Source organism: Phyllobates terribilis, unplaced genomic scaffold (genome assembly GCF_046119375.1).
Source record: "Phyllobates terribilis strain yellow unplaced genomic scaffold, ASM4611937v1 Scaffold_25__1_contigs__length_18738178, whole genome shotgun sequence".
NCBI lineage: Eukaryota > Metazoa > Chordata > Amphibia > Anura > Dendrobatidae > Phyllobates > Phyllobates terribilis.
The window spans coordinates 5,181,639-5,202,931 of record NW_027362785.1 but is presented as its reverse complement, the minus strand read 5'-3'; the positions used below and the strand labels follow the sequence as shown (position 1 = coordinate 5,202,931).

General features: G+C 48.1%; 1 protein-coding gene across 1 annotated transcript in view; it reads right to left on the bottom strand.

The window, feature by feature from the left end:
• LOC141176417 (germ cell-specific gene 1-like protein) overlaps window positions 1-19,386 on the bottom strand; it is a 49,899-nt gene extending 30,513 nt beyond the window's left edge. The window contains exon 1 of the mRNA XM_073660401.1: window positions 19,063-19,386. Within this exon, the coding sequence (XP_073516502.1) occupies window positions 19,063-19,348 (286 nt within the window). The 5' untranslated portion in view covers window positions 19,349-19,386. The remainder of the gene's footprint in view (window positions 1-19,062) is intronic.
• Window positions 19,387-21,293: the final 1,907 nt, after the last annotated feature.

Below are 21,293 nucleotides of genomic sequence, written 5' to 3'. Positions count from 1 at the left end.
TACTGCCCCCTATGTACAAGAATATAACTACTATAATACTGCCCCCTATGTACAAGAATATAACTACTATAATACTGCCCCCTATGTACAAGAATATAACTACTATAATACTGCCCCCTATGTACAAGAATATAACTACTATAATACTGCTCCTATGTACAAGAATATAACTACTATAATACTGCCCCTATGTACAAGAATATAACTACTATAATACTGCTCCTATATACAAGAATATATCTACTATAATACTGTTCCCTATGTACAAGAATATAACTACTATAATACTGCTCCTATGTACAAGAATATAACTACTATAATACTGCCCCTATGTACAAGAATATAACTACTATAATACTGCTCCTATGTACAAGAATATAACTACTATAATACTGCCCCCTATGTACAAGAATATAACTACTATAATACTGCCCCCTATGTACAAGAATATAACAACTATAATACTGCCCCCTATGTACAAGAATATAACAACTATAATACTGCCCCCTATGTACAAGAATATAACAACTATAATACTGCTCCTATGTACAAGAATATAACTACTATAATACTGCTCCTATGTACAAGAATATAACTACTATAATACTGCTCTTATGTACAAGAATATAACTACTATAATACTGCTCTTATGTACAAGAATATAACTACTATAATACTGCCCCCTATGTACAAGAATATAACTACTATAATACTGCTCCTATGTACAAGAATATAACTACTATAATACTGCTCCTATGTACAAGAATATAACTACTATAATACTGCTCCTATGTACAAGAATATAACTACTATAATACTGCTCCTATGTACAAGAATATAACTACTATAATACTGCTCCTATGTACAAGAATATAACTACTATAATACTGCTCCTATGTACAAGAATATAACTACTATAATACTGCTCCTATGTACAAGAATATAACTACTATAATACTGTCCCCTATGTACAAGAATATAACTACTATAATACTGCTCCTATGTACAAGAATATAACTACTATAATACTGCTCCTATGTACAAGAATATAACTACTATAATACTGCTCCTATATACAAGAATATAACTACTATAATACTACTCCTATGTACAAGAATATAACTACTATAATACTGCTCCTATGTACAAGAATATAACTACTATAATACTGCTCCTATGTACAAGAATATAACTACTATAATACTGCTCCTATGTACAAGAATATAACCACTATAATACTGCCCCTATGTACAAGAATATAACTACTATAATACTGCCCCTATGTACAAGAATATAACTACTATAATACTGCTCCCTATGTACAAGAATATATCTACTATAATACTGCTCCCTATGTACAAGAATATAACTACTATAATACTGCCCCAATGTACAAGAATATAACTACTATAATACTGCCCCTATATACAAGAATATATCTACTATAATACTGCTCCCTATGTACAAGAATATAACTACTATAATACTGCCCCTATATACAAGAATATAACTACTATAATACTGCTCCTATGTACAAGAATATAACTACTATAATACTGCCCCCTATGTACAAGAATATAACTACTATAATACTGCCCCCTATGTACAAGAATATAACTACTATAATACTGCCCCAATGTACAAGAATATAACTACTATAATACTGCCCCCTATGTACAAGAATATAACTACTATAATACTGCCCCCTATGTACAAGAATATAACTACTATAATACTGCCCCCTATGTACAAGAATATAACTACTATAATACTGCTCCTATGTACAAGAATATAACTACTATAATACTGCCCCCTATGTACAGGAATATAACTACTATAATACTGCCCCCTATGTACAGGAATATAACTACTATAATACTGCCCCTATGTACAGGAATATAACTACTATAATACTGCTCCTATGTACAAGAATATAACTACTATAATACTGCTCCTATATACAAGAATATAACTACTATAATACTGCTCCTATGTACAAGAATATAACTACTATAATACTGCTCCTATGTACAAGAATATAACTACTATAATACTGCCCCCTATGTACAAGAATATAACTACTATAATACTGCCCCCTATGTACAAGAATATAACTACTATAATACTGCCCTCTATGTACAAGAATATAACTACTATAATACTGCTCCTATATACAAGACTATAACTACTATAATACTGCCCCCTATGTACAAGACTATAACTACTATAATACTGCCCCCTATGTACAAGACTATAACTACTATAATACTGCCCCCTATGTACAAGAATATAACTACTATAATACTGCCCCCTATGTACAAGAATATAACTACTATAATACTGCCCCTATGTACAAGAATATAACTACTATAATACTGCCCCCTATGTACAAGAATATAACTACTATAATACTGCCCCCTATGTACAAGAATATAACTACTATAATACTGCTCCTATGTACAAGAATATAACTACTATAATACTGCCCCCTATATACAAGAATATAACTACTATAATACTGACCCTATGTACAAGAATATAACTACTATAATACTGCCCCCTATGTACAAGAATATAACTACTATAATACTGCCCCCTATGTACAAGAATATAACTACTATAATACTGCCCCCTATGTACAAGAATATAACTACTATAATACTGCCCCCTATGTACAAGAATATAACTACTATAATACTGCCCCCTATGAACAAGAATATAACTACTATAATACTGCCCCCTATGTACAAGAATATAACTACTATAATACTGCCCCTATGTACAAGAATACAACTACTATAATACTGCTCCTATGTACAAGAATATAACTACTATAATACTGCCCCCTATGTATAAGAATATAACTATTATAATACTGCCCCCTATGTACAAGAATATAACTACTATAATACTGCCCCCTATGTACAAGAATATAACTACTATAATACTGCCCCCTATGTACAAGAATATAACTACTATAATACTGCCCCCTATGTACAAGAATATAACTACTATAATACTGCTCCTATGTACAAGAATATAACTACTATAATACTGCTCCTATATACAAGAATATAACTACTATAATACTGCTCCTATGTACAAGAATATAACTACTATAATACTGCCCCTATGTACAAGAATATAACTACTATAATACTGCCCCCTATGTACAAGAATATAACTACTATAATACTGCTCCTATGTACAAGAATATAACTACTATAATACTGCTCCTATATACAAGAATATAACTACTATAATACTGCCCCTATGTACAAGAATATAACTACTATAATACTGCTCCTATGTACAAGAATATAACTACTATAATACTGCCCCCTATGTACAAGAATATAACTACTATAATACTGCCCTCTATGTACAAGAATATAACTACTATAATACTGCCCCTATATACAAGAATATAACTACTATAATACTGCCCCCTATGTACAAGAATATAACTACTATAATACTGCCCCCTATGTACAAGAATATAACTACTATAATACTGCCCCCTATGTACAAGAATATAACTACTATAATACTGCCCCTATGTACAAGAATATAACTACTATAATACTGCCCCCTATGTACAAGAATATAACTACTATAATACTGCCCCCTATGTACAAGAATATAACTACTATAATACTGCTCCTATGTACAAGAATATAACTACTATAATACTGCCCCTATGTACAAGAATACAACTACTATAATACTGCTCCTATGTACAAGAATATAACTACTATAATACTGCCCCCTATGTATAAGAATATAACTACTATAATACTGCCCCCTATGTACAAGAATATAACTACTATAATACTGCCCCCTATGTACAAGAATATAACTACTATAATACTGCTCCTATGTACAAGAATATAACTACTATAATACTGCTCCTATGTACAAGAATATAACTACTATAATACTGCTCCTATGTACAAGAATATAACTACTATAATACTGCCCCCTATGTACAAGAATATAACTACTATAATACTGCCCTCTATGTACAAGAATATAACTACTATAATACTGCTCCTATATACAAGAATATAACTACTATAATACTGCCCCCTATGTACAAGAATATAACTACTATAATACTGCCCCCTATGTACAAGAATATAACTACTATAATACTGCCCCCTATATACAAGAATATAACTACTATAATACTGCCCCTATGTACAGGAATATAACTACTATAATACTGCCCCTATGTACAAGAATATAACTACTATAATACTGCCCCCTATGTATAAGAATATAACTACTATAATACTGCTCCCTATGTACAAGAATATAACTACTATAATACTGCCCCCTATGTACAAGAATATAACTACTATAATACTGCCCCCTATGTACAAGAATATAACTACTATAATACTGCCCCCTATGTACAAGAATATAACTACTATAATACTGCCCCCTATGTACAAGAATATAACTACTATAATACTGCCCCCTATGTACAAGAATATAACTACTATAATACTGCCCCCTATGTACAAGAATATAACTACTATAATACTGCCCCTATGTACAAGAATACAACTACTATAATACTGCTCCTATGTACAAGAATATAACTACTATAATACTGCCCCCTATGTATAAGAATATAACTACTATAATACTGCCCCCTATGTACAAGAATATAACTACTATAATACTGCCCCCTATGTACAAGAATATAACTACTATAATACTGCTCCTATGTACAAGAATATAACTACTATAATACTGCTCCTATGTACAAGAATATAACTACTATAATACTGCTCCTATGTACAAGAATATAACTACTATAATACTGCCCTCTATGTACAAGAATATAACTACTATAATACTGCTCCTATATACAAGAATATAACTACTATAATACTGCCCCCTATGTACAAGAATATAACTACTATAATACTGCCCCCTATATACAAGAATATAACTACTATAATACTGCCCCTATGTACAGGAATATAACTACTATAATACTGCTCCTATGTACAAGAATATAACTACTATAATACTGCTCCCTATGTACAAGAATATATCTACTATAATACTGCCCCCTATGTACAAGACTATAACTACTATAACACTGCCCCCTATGTACAAGACTATAACTACTATAACACTGCTCCTATGTACAAGACTATAACTACTATAACACTGCCCCCTATGTACAAGACTATAACTACTATAACACTGCCCCCTATGTACAAGACTATAACTACTATAATACTGCCCCCTATGTACAAGAATATAACTACTATAATACTGCCCCCTATGTACAAGAATATAACTACTATAATACTGCCCCTATGTACAGGAATATAACTACTATAATACTGCCCCCTATGTACAAGAATATAACTACTATAATACTGCCCCCTATGTACAAGAATATAACTACTATAATACTGCCCCCTATGTACAAGAATATAACTACTATAATACTGCCCCCTATGTACAAGAATATAACTACTATAATACTGCCCCCTATGTACAAGAATATAACTACTATAATACTGCCCCCTATGTACAAGAATATAACTACTATAATACTGCCCCCTATGTACAAGAATATAACTACTATAATACTGCCCCCTATGTACAAGAATATAACTACTATAATACTGCCCCCTATGTACAAGAATATAACTACTATAATACTGCTCCTATGTACAAGAATATAACTACTATAATACTGCCCCTATGTACAAGAATATAACTACTATAATACTGCTCCTATATACAAGAATATATCTACTATAATACTGTTCCCTATGTACAAGAATATAACTACTATAATACTGCTCCTATGTACAAGAATATAACTACTATAATACTGCCCCTATGTACAAGAATATAACTACTATAATACTGCTCCTATGTACAAGAATATAACTACTATAATACTGCCCCCTATGTACAAGAATATAACTACTATAATACTGCCCCCTATGTACAAGAATATAACAACTATAATACTGCCCCCTATGTACAAGAATATAACAACTATAATACTGCCCCCTATGTACAAGAATATAACAACTATAATACTGCTCCTATGTACAAGAATATAACTACTATAATACTGCTCCTATGTACAAGAATATAACTACTATAATACTGCTCTTATGTACAAGAATATAACTACTATAATACTGCTCTTATGTACAAGAATATAACTACTATAATACTGCCCCCTATGTACAAGAATATAACTACTATAATACTGCTCCTATGTACAAGAATATAACTACTATAATACTGCTCCTATGTACAAGAATATAACTACTATAATACTGCTCCTATGTACAAGAATATAACTACTATAATACTGCTCCTATGTACAAGAATATAACTACTATAATACTGCTCCTATGTACAAGAATATAACTACTATAATACTGCTCCTATGTACAAGAATATAACTACTATAATACTGCTCCTATGTACAAGAATATAACTACTAATACTGCCCCTATGTACAAGAATATAACTACTATAATACTGCTCCTATGTACAAGAATATAACTACTATAATACTGCTCCTATGTACAAGAATATAACTACTAATACTGCCCCTATGTACAAGAATATAACTACTATAATACTGCTCCTATGTACAAGAATATAACTACTATAATACTGCTCCTATGTACAAGAATATAACTACTATAATACTGCTCCTATGTACAAGAATATAACTACTATAATACTGCTCCTATGTACAAGAATATAACTACTATAATACTGCTCCTATGTACAAGAATATAACTACTATAATACTGCTCCTATGTACAAGAATATAACTACTATAATACTGCTCCTATGTACAAGAATATAACTACTATAATACTGCTCCTATGTACAAGAATATAACTACTAATACTGCCCCTATGTACAAGAATATAACTACTATAATACTGCTCCTATGTACAAGAATATAACTACTATAATACTGCTCCTATATACAAGAATATAACTACTATAATACTACTCCTATGTACAAGAATATAACTACTATAATACTGCTCCTATGTACAAGAATATAACTACTATAATACTGCTCCTATGTACAAGAATATAACTACTATAATACTGCTCCTATGTACAAGAATATAACCACTATAATACTGCCCCTATGTACAAGAATATAACTACTATAATACTGCCCCTATGTACAAGAATATAACTACTATAATACTGCTCCCTATGTACAAGAATATATCTACTATAATACTGCTCCCTATGTACAAGAATATAACTACTATAATACTGCCCCAATGTACAAGAATATAACTACTATAATACTGCCCCTATATACAAGAATATATCTACTATAATACTGCTCCCTATGTACAAGAATATAACTACTATAATACTGCCCCTATATACAAGAATATAACTACTATAATACTGCTCCTATGTACAAGAATATAACTACTATAATACTGCCCCCTATGTACAAGAATATAACTACTATAATACTGCCCCCTATGTACAAGAATATAACTACTATAATACTGCCCCAATGTACAAGAATATAACTACTATAATACTGCTCCTATGTACAAGAATATAACTACTATAATACTGCTCCTATGTACAAGAATATAACTACTATAATACTGCCCCCTATGTACAAGAATATAACTACTATAATACTGCCCCCTATGTACAAGAATATAACTACTATAATACTGCTCCTATGTACAAGAATATAACTACTATAATACTGCCCCCTATGTACAGGAATATAACTACTATAATACTGCCCCCTATGTACAGGAATATAACTACTATAATACTGCCCCTATGTACAGGAATATAACTACTATAATACTGCTCCTATGTACAAGAATATAACTACTATAATACTGCTCCTATATACAAGAATATAACTACTATAATACTGCTCCTATGTACAAGAATATAACTACTATAATACTGCTCCTATGTACAAGAATATAACTACTATAATACTGCCCCCTATGTACAAGAATATAACTACTATAATACTGCCCTCTATGTACAAGAATATAACTACTATAATACTGCTCCTATATACAAGACTATAACTACTATAATACTGCCCCCTATGTACAAGACTATAACTACTATAATACTGCCCCCTATGTACAAGACTATAACTACTATAATACTGCCCCCTATGTACAAGAATATAACTACTATAATACTGCCCCCTATGTACAAGAATATAACTACTATAATACTGCCCCTATGTACAAGAATATAACTACTATAATACTGCCCACTATGTACAAGAATATAACTACTATAATACTGCCCCCTATGTACAAGAATATAACTACTATAATACTGCTCCTATGTACAAGAATATAACTACTATAATACTGCCCCCTATATACAAGAATATAACTACTATAATACTGACCCTATGTACAAGAATATAACTACTATAATACTGCCCCCTATGTACAAGAATATAACTACTATAATACTGCCCCCTATGTACAAGAATATAACTACTATAATACTGCCCCCTATGTACAAGAATATAACTACTATAATACTGCCCCCTATGTACAAGAATATAACTACTATAATACTGCCCCCTATGAACAAGAATATAACTACTATAATACTGCCCCCTATGTACAAGAATATAACTACTATAATACTGCCCCTATGTACAAGAATACAACTACTATAATACTGCTCCTATGTACAAGAATATAACTACTATAATACTGCCCCCTATGTATAAGAATATAACTATTATAATACTGCCCCCTATGTACAAGAATATAACTACTATAATACTGCCCCCTATGTACAAGAATATAACTACTATAATACTGCTCCTATGTACAAGAATATAACTACTATAATACTGCTCCTATGTACAAGAATATAACTACTATAATACTGCTCCTATGTACAAGAATATAACTACTATAATACTGCCCCCTATGTACAAGAATATAACTACTATAATACTGCTCCTATGTACAAGAATATAACTACTATAATACTGCTCCTATATACAAGAATATAACTACTATAATACTGCCCCCTATGTACAAGAATATAACTACTATAATACTGCCCCCTATATACAAGAATATAACTACTATAATACTGCCCCTATGTACAGGAATATAACTACTATAATACTGCTCCTATGTACAGGAACATAACTACTATAATACTGCCCCTATATACAAGAATATAACTACTATAATACTGCCCTCTATGTACAAGAATATAACTACTATAATACTGCTCCTATATACAAGAATATAACTACTATAATACTGCCCCCTATGTACAAGAATATAACTACTATAATACTGCCCCCTATATACAAGAATATAACTACTATAATACTGCCCCCTATATACAAGAATATAACTACTATAATACTGCCCCTATGTACAGGAATATAACTACTATAATACTGCTCCTATGTACAGGAATATAACTACTATAATACTGCCCCCTATGTATAAGAATATAACTACTATAATACTGCTCCCTATGTACAAGAATATATCTACTATAATACTGCCCCCTATGTACAAGAATATAACTACTATAATACTGCCCCCTATGTACAAGAATATAACTACTATAATACTGCCCCCTATGTACAAGAATATAACTACTATAATACTGCCCCTATGTACAGGAATATAACTACTATAATACTGCTCCTATGTACAAGAATATAACTACTATAATACTGCCCCCTATGTACAAGAATATAACTACTATAATACTGCCCACTATGTACAGGAATATAACTACTATAATACTGCTCCTATGTACAAGAATATAACTACTATAATACTGCCCCTATGTACAAGAATATAACTACTATAATACTGCTCCTATGTACAAGAATATAACTACTATAATACTGCCCCCTATGTACAAGAATATAACTACTATAATACTGCTCCTATGTACAAGAATATAACTACTATAATACTGCCCCCTATGTACAAGAATATAACTACTATAATACTGCCCCCTATGTACAAGAATATAACTACTATAATACTGCCCCCTATGTACAAGAATATAACTACTATAATACTGCCCCTATGTACAGGAATATAACTACTATAATACTGCTCCTATGTACAAGAATATAACTACTATAATACTGCCCCCTATGTACAAGAATATAACTACTATAATACTGCCCACTATGTACAGGAATATAACTACTATAATACTGCTCCTATGTACAAGAATATAACTACTATAATACTGCCCCTATGTACAAGAATATAACTACTATAATACTGCCCCCTATGTACAAGAATATAACTACTATAATACTGCTCCCTATGTACAAGAATATAACTACTATAATACTGCCCCCTATGTACAAGAATATAACTACTATAATACTGCCCCTATGTACAGGAATATAACTACTATAATACTGCTCCTATGTACAAGAATATAACTACTATAATACTGCCCCTATGTACAAGAATATAACTACTATAATACTGCCCCCTATGTACAAGAATATAACTACTATAATACTGCTCCCTATGTACAAGAATATAACTACTATAATACTGCTCCCTATGTACAAGAATATAACTACTATAATACTGCCCTTATATACAAGAATATAACTACTATAATACTGCTCCTATGTGCAAGAATATAACTACTATAATACTGCTCCTATGTACAAGAATATAACTACTATAATACTGCTCCTATGTACAAGAATATAACTACTATAATACTGCCCCCTATGCACTTGTGATTTCCTCGTCAGCGGTTGTAGAGCTGCAGTGTCGTCCGGCAGTGGTGTAGCAGACCTGTGTCCCCCGGCAGCGGTGTAGCAGACCTGTGTCCCCCGGCAGCGGTGTAGCAGACCTGTGTCCCCCGGCAGCGGTGTAGCAGAGCTGGGTCCCCCGGCAGCGGTGTAGCAGAGCTGGGTCCCCCGGCAGCGGTGTAGCAGAGCTGGGTCCCCCGGCAGCGGTGTAGCAGAGCTCAGCGTGTGAGGTGTAGCAGAGCTCAGCGTGTGAGATGTAGCAGAGCTCAGCGTGTGAGATGTAGCAGAGCTGAGTGTGTGAGATGTAGCAGTGCTGAGCGTGTGAGATGTAGCAGTGCTGAGCGTGTGAGATGTAGCAGTGCTGAGTGTGTGAGATGTAGCTGAGCGTGTGAGGTGTAGCAGAGCTGTGTCGCCCGGCAGTGGTGTAGCAGAGCTGAGTGTGTCCGGTGTCAGTGGTGTAGCAGAGCCGTGTCCCCCGGCAGTGATGTAGCAGAGCCGGGTCCCCCGGCAGTGATGTAGCAGAGCTGAGTGTGTCCGGTGTCAGTGGTGTAGCAGAGCTGTGTCCCCCGGCAGCGATGTAGCAGAGCTGGGTCCCCCGGCAGCGGTGTAGCAGAGCTGGGTCCACTGGCAGTGATGTAGCAGAGCTGGGTCCCCCGGCAGTGATGTAGCAGAGCTGGGTCCCCCGGCAGTGATGTAGCAGAGCTGAGTGTGTCCGGTGTCAGTGATGTAGCAGGGCTGTGTCCCCCGGCGGTGGTGTAGCAGAGCTGGGTCCCCCGGCAGTGGTGTAGCAGAGCTGAGTGTGTCCGGTGTCAGTGATGTAGCAGAGCTGTGTCCCCCGGCAGTGGTGTAGCAGACCTGGGTCCCCCGGCAGCGGTGTAGCAGAGCTGGGTCCCCCGGCAGCGGTGTAGCAGAGCTGGGTCCCCCGGCAGCGGTGTAGCAGAGCTGGGTCCCCCGGCAGCGGTGTAGCAGAGCTGGGTCCCCCGGCAGCGGTGTAGCAGAGCTGGGTCCCCCGGCAGCGGTGTAGCAGAGCTGGGTCCCCCGGCAGCGGTGTAGCAGAGCTGGGTCCCCCGGCAGCGGTGTAGCAGAGCTGGGTCCCCCGGCAGCGGTGTAGCAGAGCTGGGTCCCCCGGCAGCGGTGTAGCAGAGCTGGGTCCCCCGGCAGCGGTGTAGCAGAGCTGAGTGTCCGGTGTCAGTGATGTAGCAGAGCTGAGTGTCCGGTGTCAGTGATGTAGCAGAGCTGAGTGTCCGGTGTCAGTGATGTAGCAGAGCTGAGTGTGTCCGGTGTCAGTGGTGTAGCAGAGCTGTGTCCCCCGGCAGCGATGTAGCAGAGCTGGGTCCCCCGGCAGCGGTGTAGCAGAGCTGGGTCCACTGGCAGTGATGTAGCAGAGCTGGGTCCCCCGGCAGTGATGTAGCAGAGCTGGGTCCCCCGGCAGTGATGTAGCAGAGCTGAGTGTGTCCGGTGTCAGTGATGTAGCAGGGCTGTGTCCCCCGGCGGTGGTGTAGCAGAGCTGGGTCCCCCGGCAGTGGTGTAGCAGAGCTGAGTGTGTCCGGTGTCAGTGATGTAGCAGAGCTGTGTCCCCCGGCAGTGGTGTAGCAGACCTGGGTCCCCCGGCAGCGGTGTAGCAGAGCTGGGTCCCCCGGCAGCGGTGTAGCAGAGCTGGGTCCCCCGGCAGCGGTGTAGCAGAGCTGGGTCCCCCGGCAGCGGTGTAGCAGAGCTGGGTCCCCCGGCAGCGGTGTAGCAGAGCTGGGTCCCCCGGCAGCGGTGTAGCAGAGCTGGGTCCCCCGGCAGCGGTGTAGCAGAGCTGGGTCCCCCGGCAGCGGTGTAGCAGAGCTGGGTCCCCCGGCAGCGGTGTAGCAGAGCTGGGTCCCCCGGCAGCGGTGTAGCAGAGCTGGGTCCCCCGGCAGCGGTGTAGCAGAGCTGGGTCCCCCGGCAGCGGTGTAGCAGAGCTGAGTGTCCGGTGTCAGTGATGTAGCAGAGCTGAGTGTCCGGTGTCAGTGATGTAGCAGAGCTGAGTGTCCGGTGTCAGTGATATAGCACAGCTGTGTCCCCCGGCAGCGGTGTAGCAGAGCTGTGTCCCGCGGCAGTGGTGTAGCAGAGTTGGGTCCCCCGGCAGTGATGTAGCAGAGCTGGGTCCCCCGGCAGCGATGTAGCAGAGCTGAGTGTCCGGTGTCAGTGATGTAGCAGAGCTGAGTGTCCGGTGTCAGTGATGTAGCAGAGCTGTGTCCCCCGGCAGCGGTGTAGCAGAGCTGTGTCCCCCGGCAGTGGTGTAGCAGAGTTGGGTCCCCCGGCAGTGATGTAGCAGAGCTGGGTCCCCCGGCAGTGGTGTAGCAGAGCTGGGTCCCCCGGCAGTGATGTAGCAGAGCTGTGTCCGGTGTCAGCGGTGTAGCAGGGCTGAGTGTGTCCGGTGTCAGCGGTGTAGCAGGGCTGAGTGGGTCCGGTGTCAGCGGTGTAGCAGGGCTGAGTGGGTCCGGTGTCAGCGGTGTAGCAGGGCTGAGTGTGTCCGGTGTCAGCGGTGTAGCAGGGCTGAGTGTGTCCGGTGTCAGCGGTGTAGCAGGGCTGAGTGGGTCCGGTGTCAGCGGTGTAGCAGGGCTGAGTGGGTCCGGTGTCAGCGGTGTAGCAGGGCTGAGTGTGTCCGGTGTCAGCGGTGTAGCAGAGCTGAGTGTGTCCGGTGTCAGCGGTGTAGCAGAGCTGAGTGGGTCCGGTGTCAGCGGTGTAGCAGAGCTGAGTGGGTCCGGTGTCAGCGGTGTAGCAGGGCTGAGTGGGTCCGGTGTCAGCGGTGTAGCAGAGCTGAGTGTGTCCGGTGTCAGCGGTGTAGCAGGGCTGAGTGTGTCCGGTGTCAGCGGTGTAGCAGGGCTGAGTGGGTCCGGTGTCAGCGGTGTAGCAGGGCTGAGTGGGTCCGGTGTCAGCGGTGTAGCAGGGCTGAGTGGGTCCGGTGTCAGCGGTGTAGCAGGGCTGAGTGGGTCCGGTGTCAGCGGTGTAGCAGGGCTGAGTGGGTCCGGTGTCAGCGGTGTAGCAGGGCTGAGTGGGTCCGGTGTCAGCGGTGTAGCAGAGCTGAGTGTGTCCGGTGTCAGCGGTGTAGCAGGGCTGGGTCCACTGGCAGTGATGTAGCAGAGCTGGGTCCCCCGGCAGTGATGTAGCAGAGCTGGGTCCCCCGGCAGTGATGTAGCAGAGCTGAGTGTGTCCGGTGTCAGTGATGTAGCAGGGCTGTGTCCCCCGGCGGTGGTGTAGCAGAGCTGGGTCCCCCGGCAGTGGTGTAGCAGAGCTGAGTGTGTCCGGTGTCAGTGATGTAGCAGAGCTGTGTCCCCCGGCAGTGGTGTAGCAGACCTGGGTCCCCCGGCAGCGGTGTAGCAGAGCTGGGTCCCCCGGCAGCGGTGTAGCAGAGCTGGGTCCCCCGGCAGCGGTGTAGCAGAGCTGGGTCCCCCGGCAGCGGTGTAGCAGAGCTGGGTCCCCCGGCAGCGGTGTAGCAGAGCTGGGTCCCCCGGCAGCGGTGTAGCAGAGCTGGGTCCCCCGGCAGCGGTGTAGCAGAGCTGGGTCCCCCGGCAGCGGTGTAGCAGAGCTGGGTCCCCCGGCAGCGGTGTAGCAGAGCTGGGTCCCCCGGCAGCGGTGTAGCAGAGCTGAGTGTCCGGTGTCAGTGATGTAGCAGAGCTGAGTGTCCGGTGTCAGTGATGTAGCAGAGCTGAGTGTCCGGTGTCAGTGATGTAGCAGAGCTGAGTGTGTCCGGTGTCAGTGGTGTAGCAGAGCTGTGTCCCCCGGCAGCGATGTAGCAGAGCTGGGTCCCCCGGCAGCGGTGTAGCAGAGCTGGGTCCACTGGCAGTGATGTAGCAGAGCTGGGTCCCCCGGCAGTGATGTAGCAGAGCTGGGTCCCCCGGCAGTGATGTAGCAGAGCTGAGTGTGTCCGGTGTCAGTGATGTAGCAGGGCTGTGTCCCCCGGCGGTGGTGTAGCAGAGCTGGGTCCCCCGGCAGTGGTGTAGCAGAGCTGAGTGTGTCCGGTGTCAGTGATGTAGCAGAGCTGTGTCCCCCGGCAGTGGTGTAGCAGACCTGGGTCCCCCGGCAGCGGTGTAGCAGAGCTGGGTCCCCCGGCAGCGGTGTAGCAGAGCTGGGTCCCCCGGCAGCGGTGTAGCAGAGCTGGGTCCCCCGGCAGCGGTGTAGCAGAGCTGGGTCCCCCGGCAGCGGTGTAGCAGAGCTGGGTCCCCCGGCAGCGGTGTAGCAGAGCTGGGTCCCCCGGCAGCGGTGTAGCAGAGCTGGGTCCCCCGGCAGCGGTGTAGCAGAGCTGGGTCCCCCGGCAGCGGTGTAGCAGAGCTGGGTCCCCCGGCAGCGGTGTAGCAGAGCTGAGTGTCCGGTGTCAGTGATGTAGCAGAGCTGAGTGTCCGGTGTCAGTGATGTAGCAGAGCTGAGTGTCCGGTGTCAGTGATATAGCACAGCTGTGTCCCCCGGCAGCGGTGTAGCAGAGCTGTGTCCCGCGGCAGTGGTGTAGCAGAGTTGGGTCCCCCGGCAGTGATGTAGCAGAGCTGGGTCCCCCGGCAGCGATGTAGCAGAGCTGAGTGTCCGGTGTCAGTGATGTAGCAGAGCTGAGTGTCCGGTGTCAGTGATGTAGCAGAGCTGTGTCCCCCGGCAGCGGTGTAGCAGAGCTGTGTCCCCCGGCAGTGGTGTAGCAGAGTTGGGTCCCCCGGCAGTGATGTAGCAGAGCTGGGTCCCCCGGCAGTGGTGTAGCAGAGCTGGGTCCCCCGGCAGTGATGTAGCAGAGCTGTGTCCGGTGTCAGCGGTGTAGCAGGGCTGAGTGTGTCCGGTGTCAGCGGTGTAGCAGGGCTGAGTGGGTCCGGTGTCAGCGGTGTAGCAGGGCTGAGTGGGTCCGGTGTCAGCGGTGTAGCAGGGCTGAGTGTGTCCGGTGTCAGCGGTGTAGCAGGGCTGAGTGTGTCCGGTGTCAGCGGTGTAGCAGGGCTGAGTGGGTCCGGTGTCAGCGGTGTAGCAGGGCTGAGTGGGTCCGGTGTCAGCGGTGTAGCAGGGCTGAGTGTGTCCGGTGTCAGCGGTGTAGCAGAGCTGAGTGTGTCCGGTGTCAGCGGTGTAGCAGAGCTGAGTGGGTCCGGTGTCAGCGGTGTAGCAGAGCTGAGTGTGTCCGGTGTCAGCGGTGTAGCAGGGCTGAGTGGGTCCGGTGTCAGCGGTGTAGCAGAGCTGAGTGGGTCCGGTGTCAGCGGTGTAGCAGGGCTGAGTGGGTCCGGTGTCAGCGGTGTAGCAGGGCTGAGTGGGTCCGGTGTCAGCGGTGTAGCAGGGCTGAGTGGGTCCGGTGTCAGCGGTGTAGCAGGGCTGAGTGGGTCCGGTGTCAGCGGTGTAGCAGGGCTGAGTGGGTCCGGTGTCAGCGGTGTAGCAGGGCTGAGTGGGTCCGGTGTCAGCGGTGTAGCAGAGCTGAGTGTGTCCGGTGTCAGCGGTGTAGCAGGGCTGGGTCCACTGGCAGTGATGTAGCAGAGCTGGGTCCCCCGGCAGTGATGTAGCAGAGCTGGGTCCCCCGGCAGTGATGTAGCAGAGCTGAGTGTGTCCGGTGTCAGTGATGTAGCAGGGCTGTGTCCCCCGGCGGTGGTGTAGCAGAGCTGGGTCCCCCGGCAGTGGTGTAGCAGAGCTGAGTGTGTCCGGTGTCAGTGATGTAGCAGAGCTGTGTCCCCCGGCAGTGGTGTAGCAGACCTGGGTCCCCCGGCAGCGGTGTAGCAGAGCTGGGTCCCCCGGCAGCGGTGTAGCAGAGCTGGGTCCCCCGGCAGCGGTGTAGCAGAGCTGGGTCCCCCGGCAGCGGTGTAGCAGAGCTGGGTCCCCCGGCAGCGGTGTAGCAGAGCTGGGTCCCCCGGCAGCGGTGTAGCAGAGCTGGGTCCCCCGGCAGCGGTGTAGCAGAGCTGGGTCCCCCGGCAGCGGTGTAGCAGAGCTGGGTCCCCCGGCAGCGGTGTAGCAGAGCTGGGTCCCCCGGCAGCGGTGTAGCAGAGCTGGGTCCCCCGGCAGCGGTGTAGCAGAGCTGAGTGTCCGGTGTCAGTGATGTAGCAGAGCTGAGTGTCCGGTGTCAGTGATGTAGCAGAGCTGAGTGTCCGGTGTCAGTGATGTAGCAGAGCTGAGTGTGTCCGGTGTCAGTGGTGTAGCAGAGCTGTGTCCCCCGGCAGCGATGTAGCAGAGCTGGGTCCCCCGGCAGCGGTGTAGCAGAGCTGGGTCCACTGGCAGTGATGTAGCAGAGCTGGGTCCCCCGGCAGTGATGTAGCAGAGCTGGGTCCCCCGGCAGTGATGTAGCAGAGCTGAGTGTGTCCGGTGTCAGTGATGTAGCAGGGCTGTGTCCCCCGGCGGTGGTGTAGCAGAGCTGGGTCCCCCGGCAGTGGTGTAGCAGAGCTGAGTGTGTCCGGTGTCAGTGATGTAGCAGAGCTGTGTCCCCCGGCAGTGGTGTAGCAGACCTGGGTCCCCCGGCAGCGGTGTAGCAGAGCTGGGTCCCCCGGCAGCGGTGTAGCAGAGCTGGGTCCCCCGGCAGCGGTGTAGCAGAGCTGGGTCCCCCGGCAGCGGTGTAGCAGAGCTGGGTCCCCCGGCAGCGGTGTAGCAGAGCTGGGTCCCCCGGCAGCGGTGTAGCAGAGCTGGGTCCCCCGGCAGCGGTGTAGCAGAGCTGGGTCCCCCGGCAGCGGTGTAGCAGAGCTGGGTCCCCCGGCAGCGGTGTAGCAGAGCTGGGTCCCCCGGCAGCGGTGTAGCAGAGCTGGGTCCCCCGGCAGCGGTGTAGCAGAGCTGAGTGTCCGGTGTCAGCGATGTAGCAGAGCTGAGTGTCCGGTGTCAGTGATGTAGCAGAGCTGAGTGTCCGGTGTCAGTGATGTAGCAGAGCTGAGTGTCCGGTGTCAGTGATATAGCACAGCTGTGTCCCCCGGCAGCGGTGTAGCAGAGCTGTGTCCCGCGGCAGTGGTGTAGCAGAGTTGGGTCCCCCGGCAGTGATGTAGCAGAGCTGGGTCCCCCGGCAGCGATGTAGCAGAGCTGAGTGTCCGGTGTCAGTGATGTAGCAGAGCTGAGTGTCCGGTGTCAGTGATGTAGCAGAGCTGTGTCCCCCGGCAGCGGTGTAGCAGAGCTGTGTCCCCCGGCAGTGGTGTAGCAGAGTTGGGTCCCCCGGCAGTGATGTAGCAGAGCTGGGTCCCCCGGCAGTGGTGTAGCAGAGCTGGGTCCCCCGGCAGTGATGTAGCAGAGCTGTGTCCGGTGTCAGCGGTGTAGCAGGGCTGAGTGTGTCCGGTGTCAGCGGTGTAGCAGGGCTGAGTGGGTCCGGTGTCAGCGGTGTAGCAGGGCTGAGTGGGTCCGGTGTCAGCGGTGTAGCAGGGCTGAGTGGGTCCGGTGTCAGCGGTGTAGCAGGGCTGAGTGGGTCCGGTGTCAGCGGTGTAGCAGGGCTGAGTGGGTCCGGTGTCAGCGGTGTAGCAGGGCTGAGTGGGTCCGGTGTCAGCGGTGTAGCAGGGCTGAGTGGGTCCGGTGTCAGCGGTGTAGCAGAGCTGAGTGTGTCCGGTGTCAGCGGTGTAGCAGAGCTGAGTGTGTCCGGTGTCAGCGGTGTAGCAGAGCTGAGTGTGTCCGGTGTCAGCGGTGTAGCAGAGCTGAGTGTGTCCGGTGTCAGCGGTGTAGCAGGGCTGAGTGTGTCCGGTGTCAGCGGTGTAGCAGGGCTGAGTGTGTCCGGTGTCAGCGGTGTAGCAGAGCTGAGTGTGTCCGGTGTCAGCGGTGTAGCAGGGCTGAGTGTGTCCGGTGTCAGCGGTGTAGCAGGGCTGAGTGGGTCCGGTGTCAGCGGTGTAGCAGGGCTGAGTGGGTCCGGTGTCAGCGGTGTAGCAGGGCTGAGTGGGTCCGGTGTCAGCGGTGTAGCAGGGCTGAGTGGGTCCGGTGTCAGCGGTGTAGCAGGGCTGAGTGGGTCCGGTGTCAGCGGTGTAGCAGGGCTGAGTGGGTCCGGTGTCAGCGGTGTAGCAGAGCTGAGTGTGTCCGGTGTCAGCGGTGTAGCAGAGCTGAGTGTGTCCGGTGTCAGCGGTGTAGCAGGGCTGAGTGTGTCCGGTGTCAGCGGTGTAGCAGGGCTGAGTGGGTCCGGTGTCAGCGGTGTAGCAGGGCTGAGTGGGTCCGGTGTCAGCGGTGTAGCAGGGCTGAGTGTGTCCGGTGTCAGCGGTGTAGCAGGGCTGAGTGGGTCCGGTGTCAGCGGTGTAGCAGAGCTGAGTGGGTCCGGTGTCAGCGGTGTAGCAGGGCTGAGTGGGTCCGGTGTCAGCGGTGTAGCAGAGCCCGGTCCTCACCGTCCCCGCTGACCGTCTCCTCGCAGCTGTACCAGATGCCGGCGTGGAAGCGGCGCTGGATGAACTTGTCGTCGCCGGTCTCCCAGCTGTAGTGCACGGCGGAGCTGCTGTTGGAGTCGGAGTTGTTGTAGCGGATGCAGTTGTCCCGGGCGGCTCCGGTACAGAAGGGCTTCGGCACCTTGCGGACCCCCTGACACCAGTGACTGCTGCAGAAGGCGGTGACCGAGAAGAGCAGCGACAGCGCGGTGAGGGTGAGGGCGATGCCGGCTCTGCGCCGCCGCTCCATGCCCGACACTGCCGGCAGACTGAGGAGGAGGAGGGCGGGGACACGGGGCCTGGACCCGCCCCCGGGGGACGGAGGAGGGGGGGGGGGGTGACGGCAACCAGTGACCGGAGGAGGAGGGGGGTGATAGCCACCAGAGACCGGAGGAGGGGGGTGACAGCAACCAGTGACCGGAGGAGGGGGGTGACAGTTACCAGTGACCGGAGGAGGGGGGTGACAGCGACCAGTGACCGGAGGAGGAGGGGGGTGACAGCAACCAGTGACCGGAGGAGGGGGGTGATAGCCACCAGAGACCGGAGGAGGGGGGTGACAGCAGCCAGTGACCGGAGGAGGAGGGGGGTGACAGGAACCAGTGACCGGAGGAGGGGGGTGACGGCAACCAGTGACCGGAGGAGGGGGGTGATAGCCACCAGAGACCGGAAGAGGGGGGTGACAGCAACCAGTGACCGGAGGAGGGGGGTGACAGTTACCAGTGACCGGAGGAGGAGGGGGGTGACAGCAGCCAGTGACCGGAGGAGGGGGGTGACAGCGACCAGTGACCGGAGGAGGAGGGGGGTGACAGCAACCAGTGACCGGAGGAGGGGGGTGATAGCCACCAGAGACCGGAGGAGGGGGGTGACAGCAGCCAGTGACCGGAGGAGGAGGGGGGTGACAGGAACCAGTGACCGGAGGAGGGGGGTGACAGCAACCAGTGACCGGAGGAGGGGGGTGACAGCCACCAGGGACCGGAGGAGGGGGGTGACAGCAGCCAGTGACCGGAGGAGGAGGGTGGTGACAGCAACCAGTGACCGGAGGAGGGGGGTGACAGCAACCAGTGACCGGAGGAGGGGGGTGACAGTTACCAGTGACCGGAGGAGGCGGGGGGTGACAGCAACCAGTGACCGGAGGAGGAGGGTGACAGCAACCAGTGACCGGAGGAGGAGGGTGACAGCAACCAGTGACCGGAGGAGGGGGGTGACAGCAACCAGTGACCGGAGGAGGGGGGTGACAGTTACCAGTGACCGGAGGAGGCAGAGGGGTGACAGCTACCAGTGACCGGAGGAGGCGGGGGGTGACAGCAACCAGTGACCGGAGGAGGAGGGTGACAGCACCAGTGACCGGAGGAGGAGGGTGAAAGTTACCAGTGACCGGAGGAGGGGGGTGACAGTTACCAGTGACCGGAGGAGGGGGGTGACAGTTACCAGTGACCGGAGGAGGCGAGGGGTGACAGTTACCAGTGACCGGAGGAGGAGGGGGGTGACAGTTACCAGTGACCGGAGGAGGAGGGGGGTGACAGTTACCAGTGACCGGAGGAGGAGGGGGGTGACAGCAACCAGTGACCGGAGGAGGGGGGTGATAGCAGCCAGTGACCGGAGGAGGCAGAGGGGTGACAGGAACCAGTGACCGGAGGAGGGGGGTGACAGGAACCAGTGACCGGAGGAGGAGGGGGGTGACAGCAACCAGTGACCGGAGGAGGCAGAGGGGTGACAGGAACCAGTGACCGGAGGAGGGGGGTGACAGCAACCAGTGACCGGAGGAGGGGGGTGACAGCAACCAGTGACCGGAGGAGGCAGAGGGGTGACAGCAACCAGTGACCGGAGGAGGGGGGTGACAGGAACCAGTGACCGGAGGAGGAGGGGGGTGACAGCAGCCAGTGACCGGAGGAGGAGGGGGGTGACAGCAACCAGTGACCGGAGGAGGGGGGTGACAGTTACCAGTGACCAGAGGAGGGGGGTGACAGCAACCAGTGACCGGAGGAGGGGGGTGACAGCAACCAGTGACCGGAGGAGGGGGGTGACAGGAACCAGTGACCGGAGGAGGAGGGGGGTGACAGCAGCCAGTGACCGGAGGAGGAGGGGGGTGGCAGGAACCAGTGACCGGAGGAGGAGGGTGACAGTTACCAGTGACCAGAGGAGGGGGGTGACAGCAACCAGTGACCGGAGGAGGAGGGTGACAGTTACCAGTGACC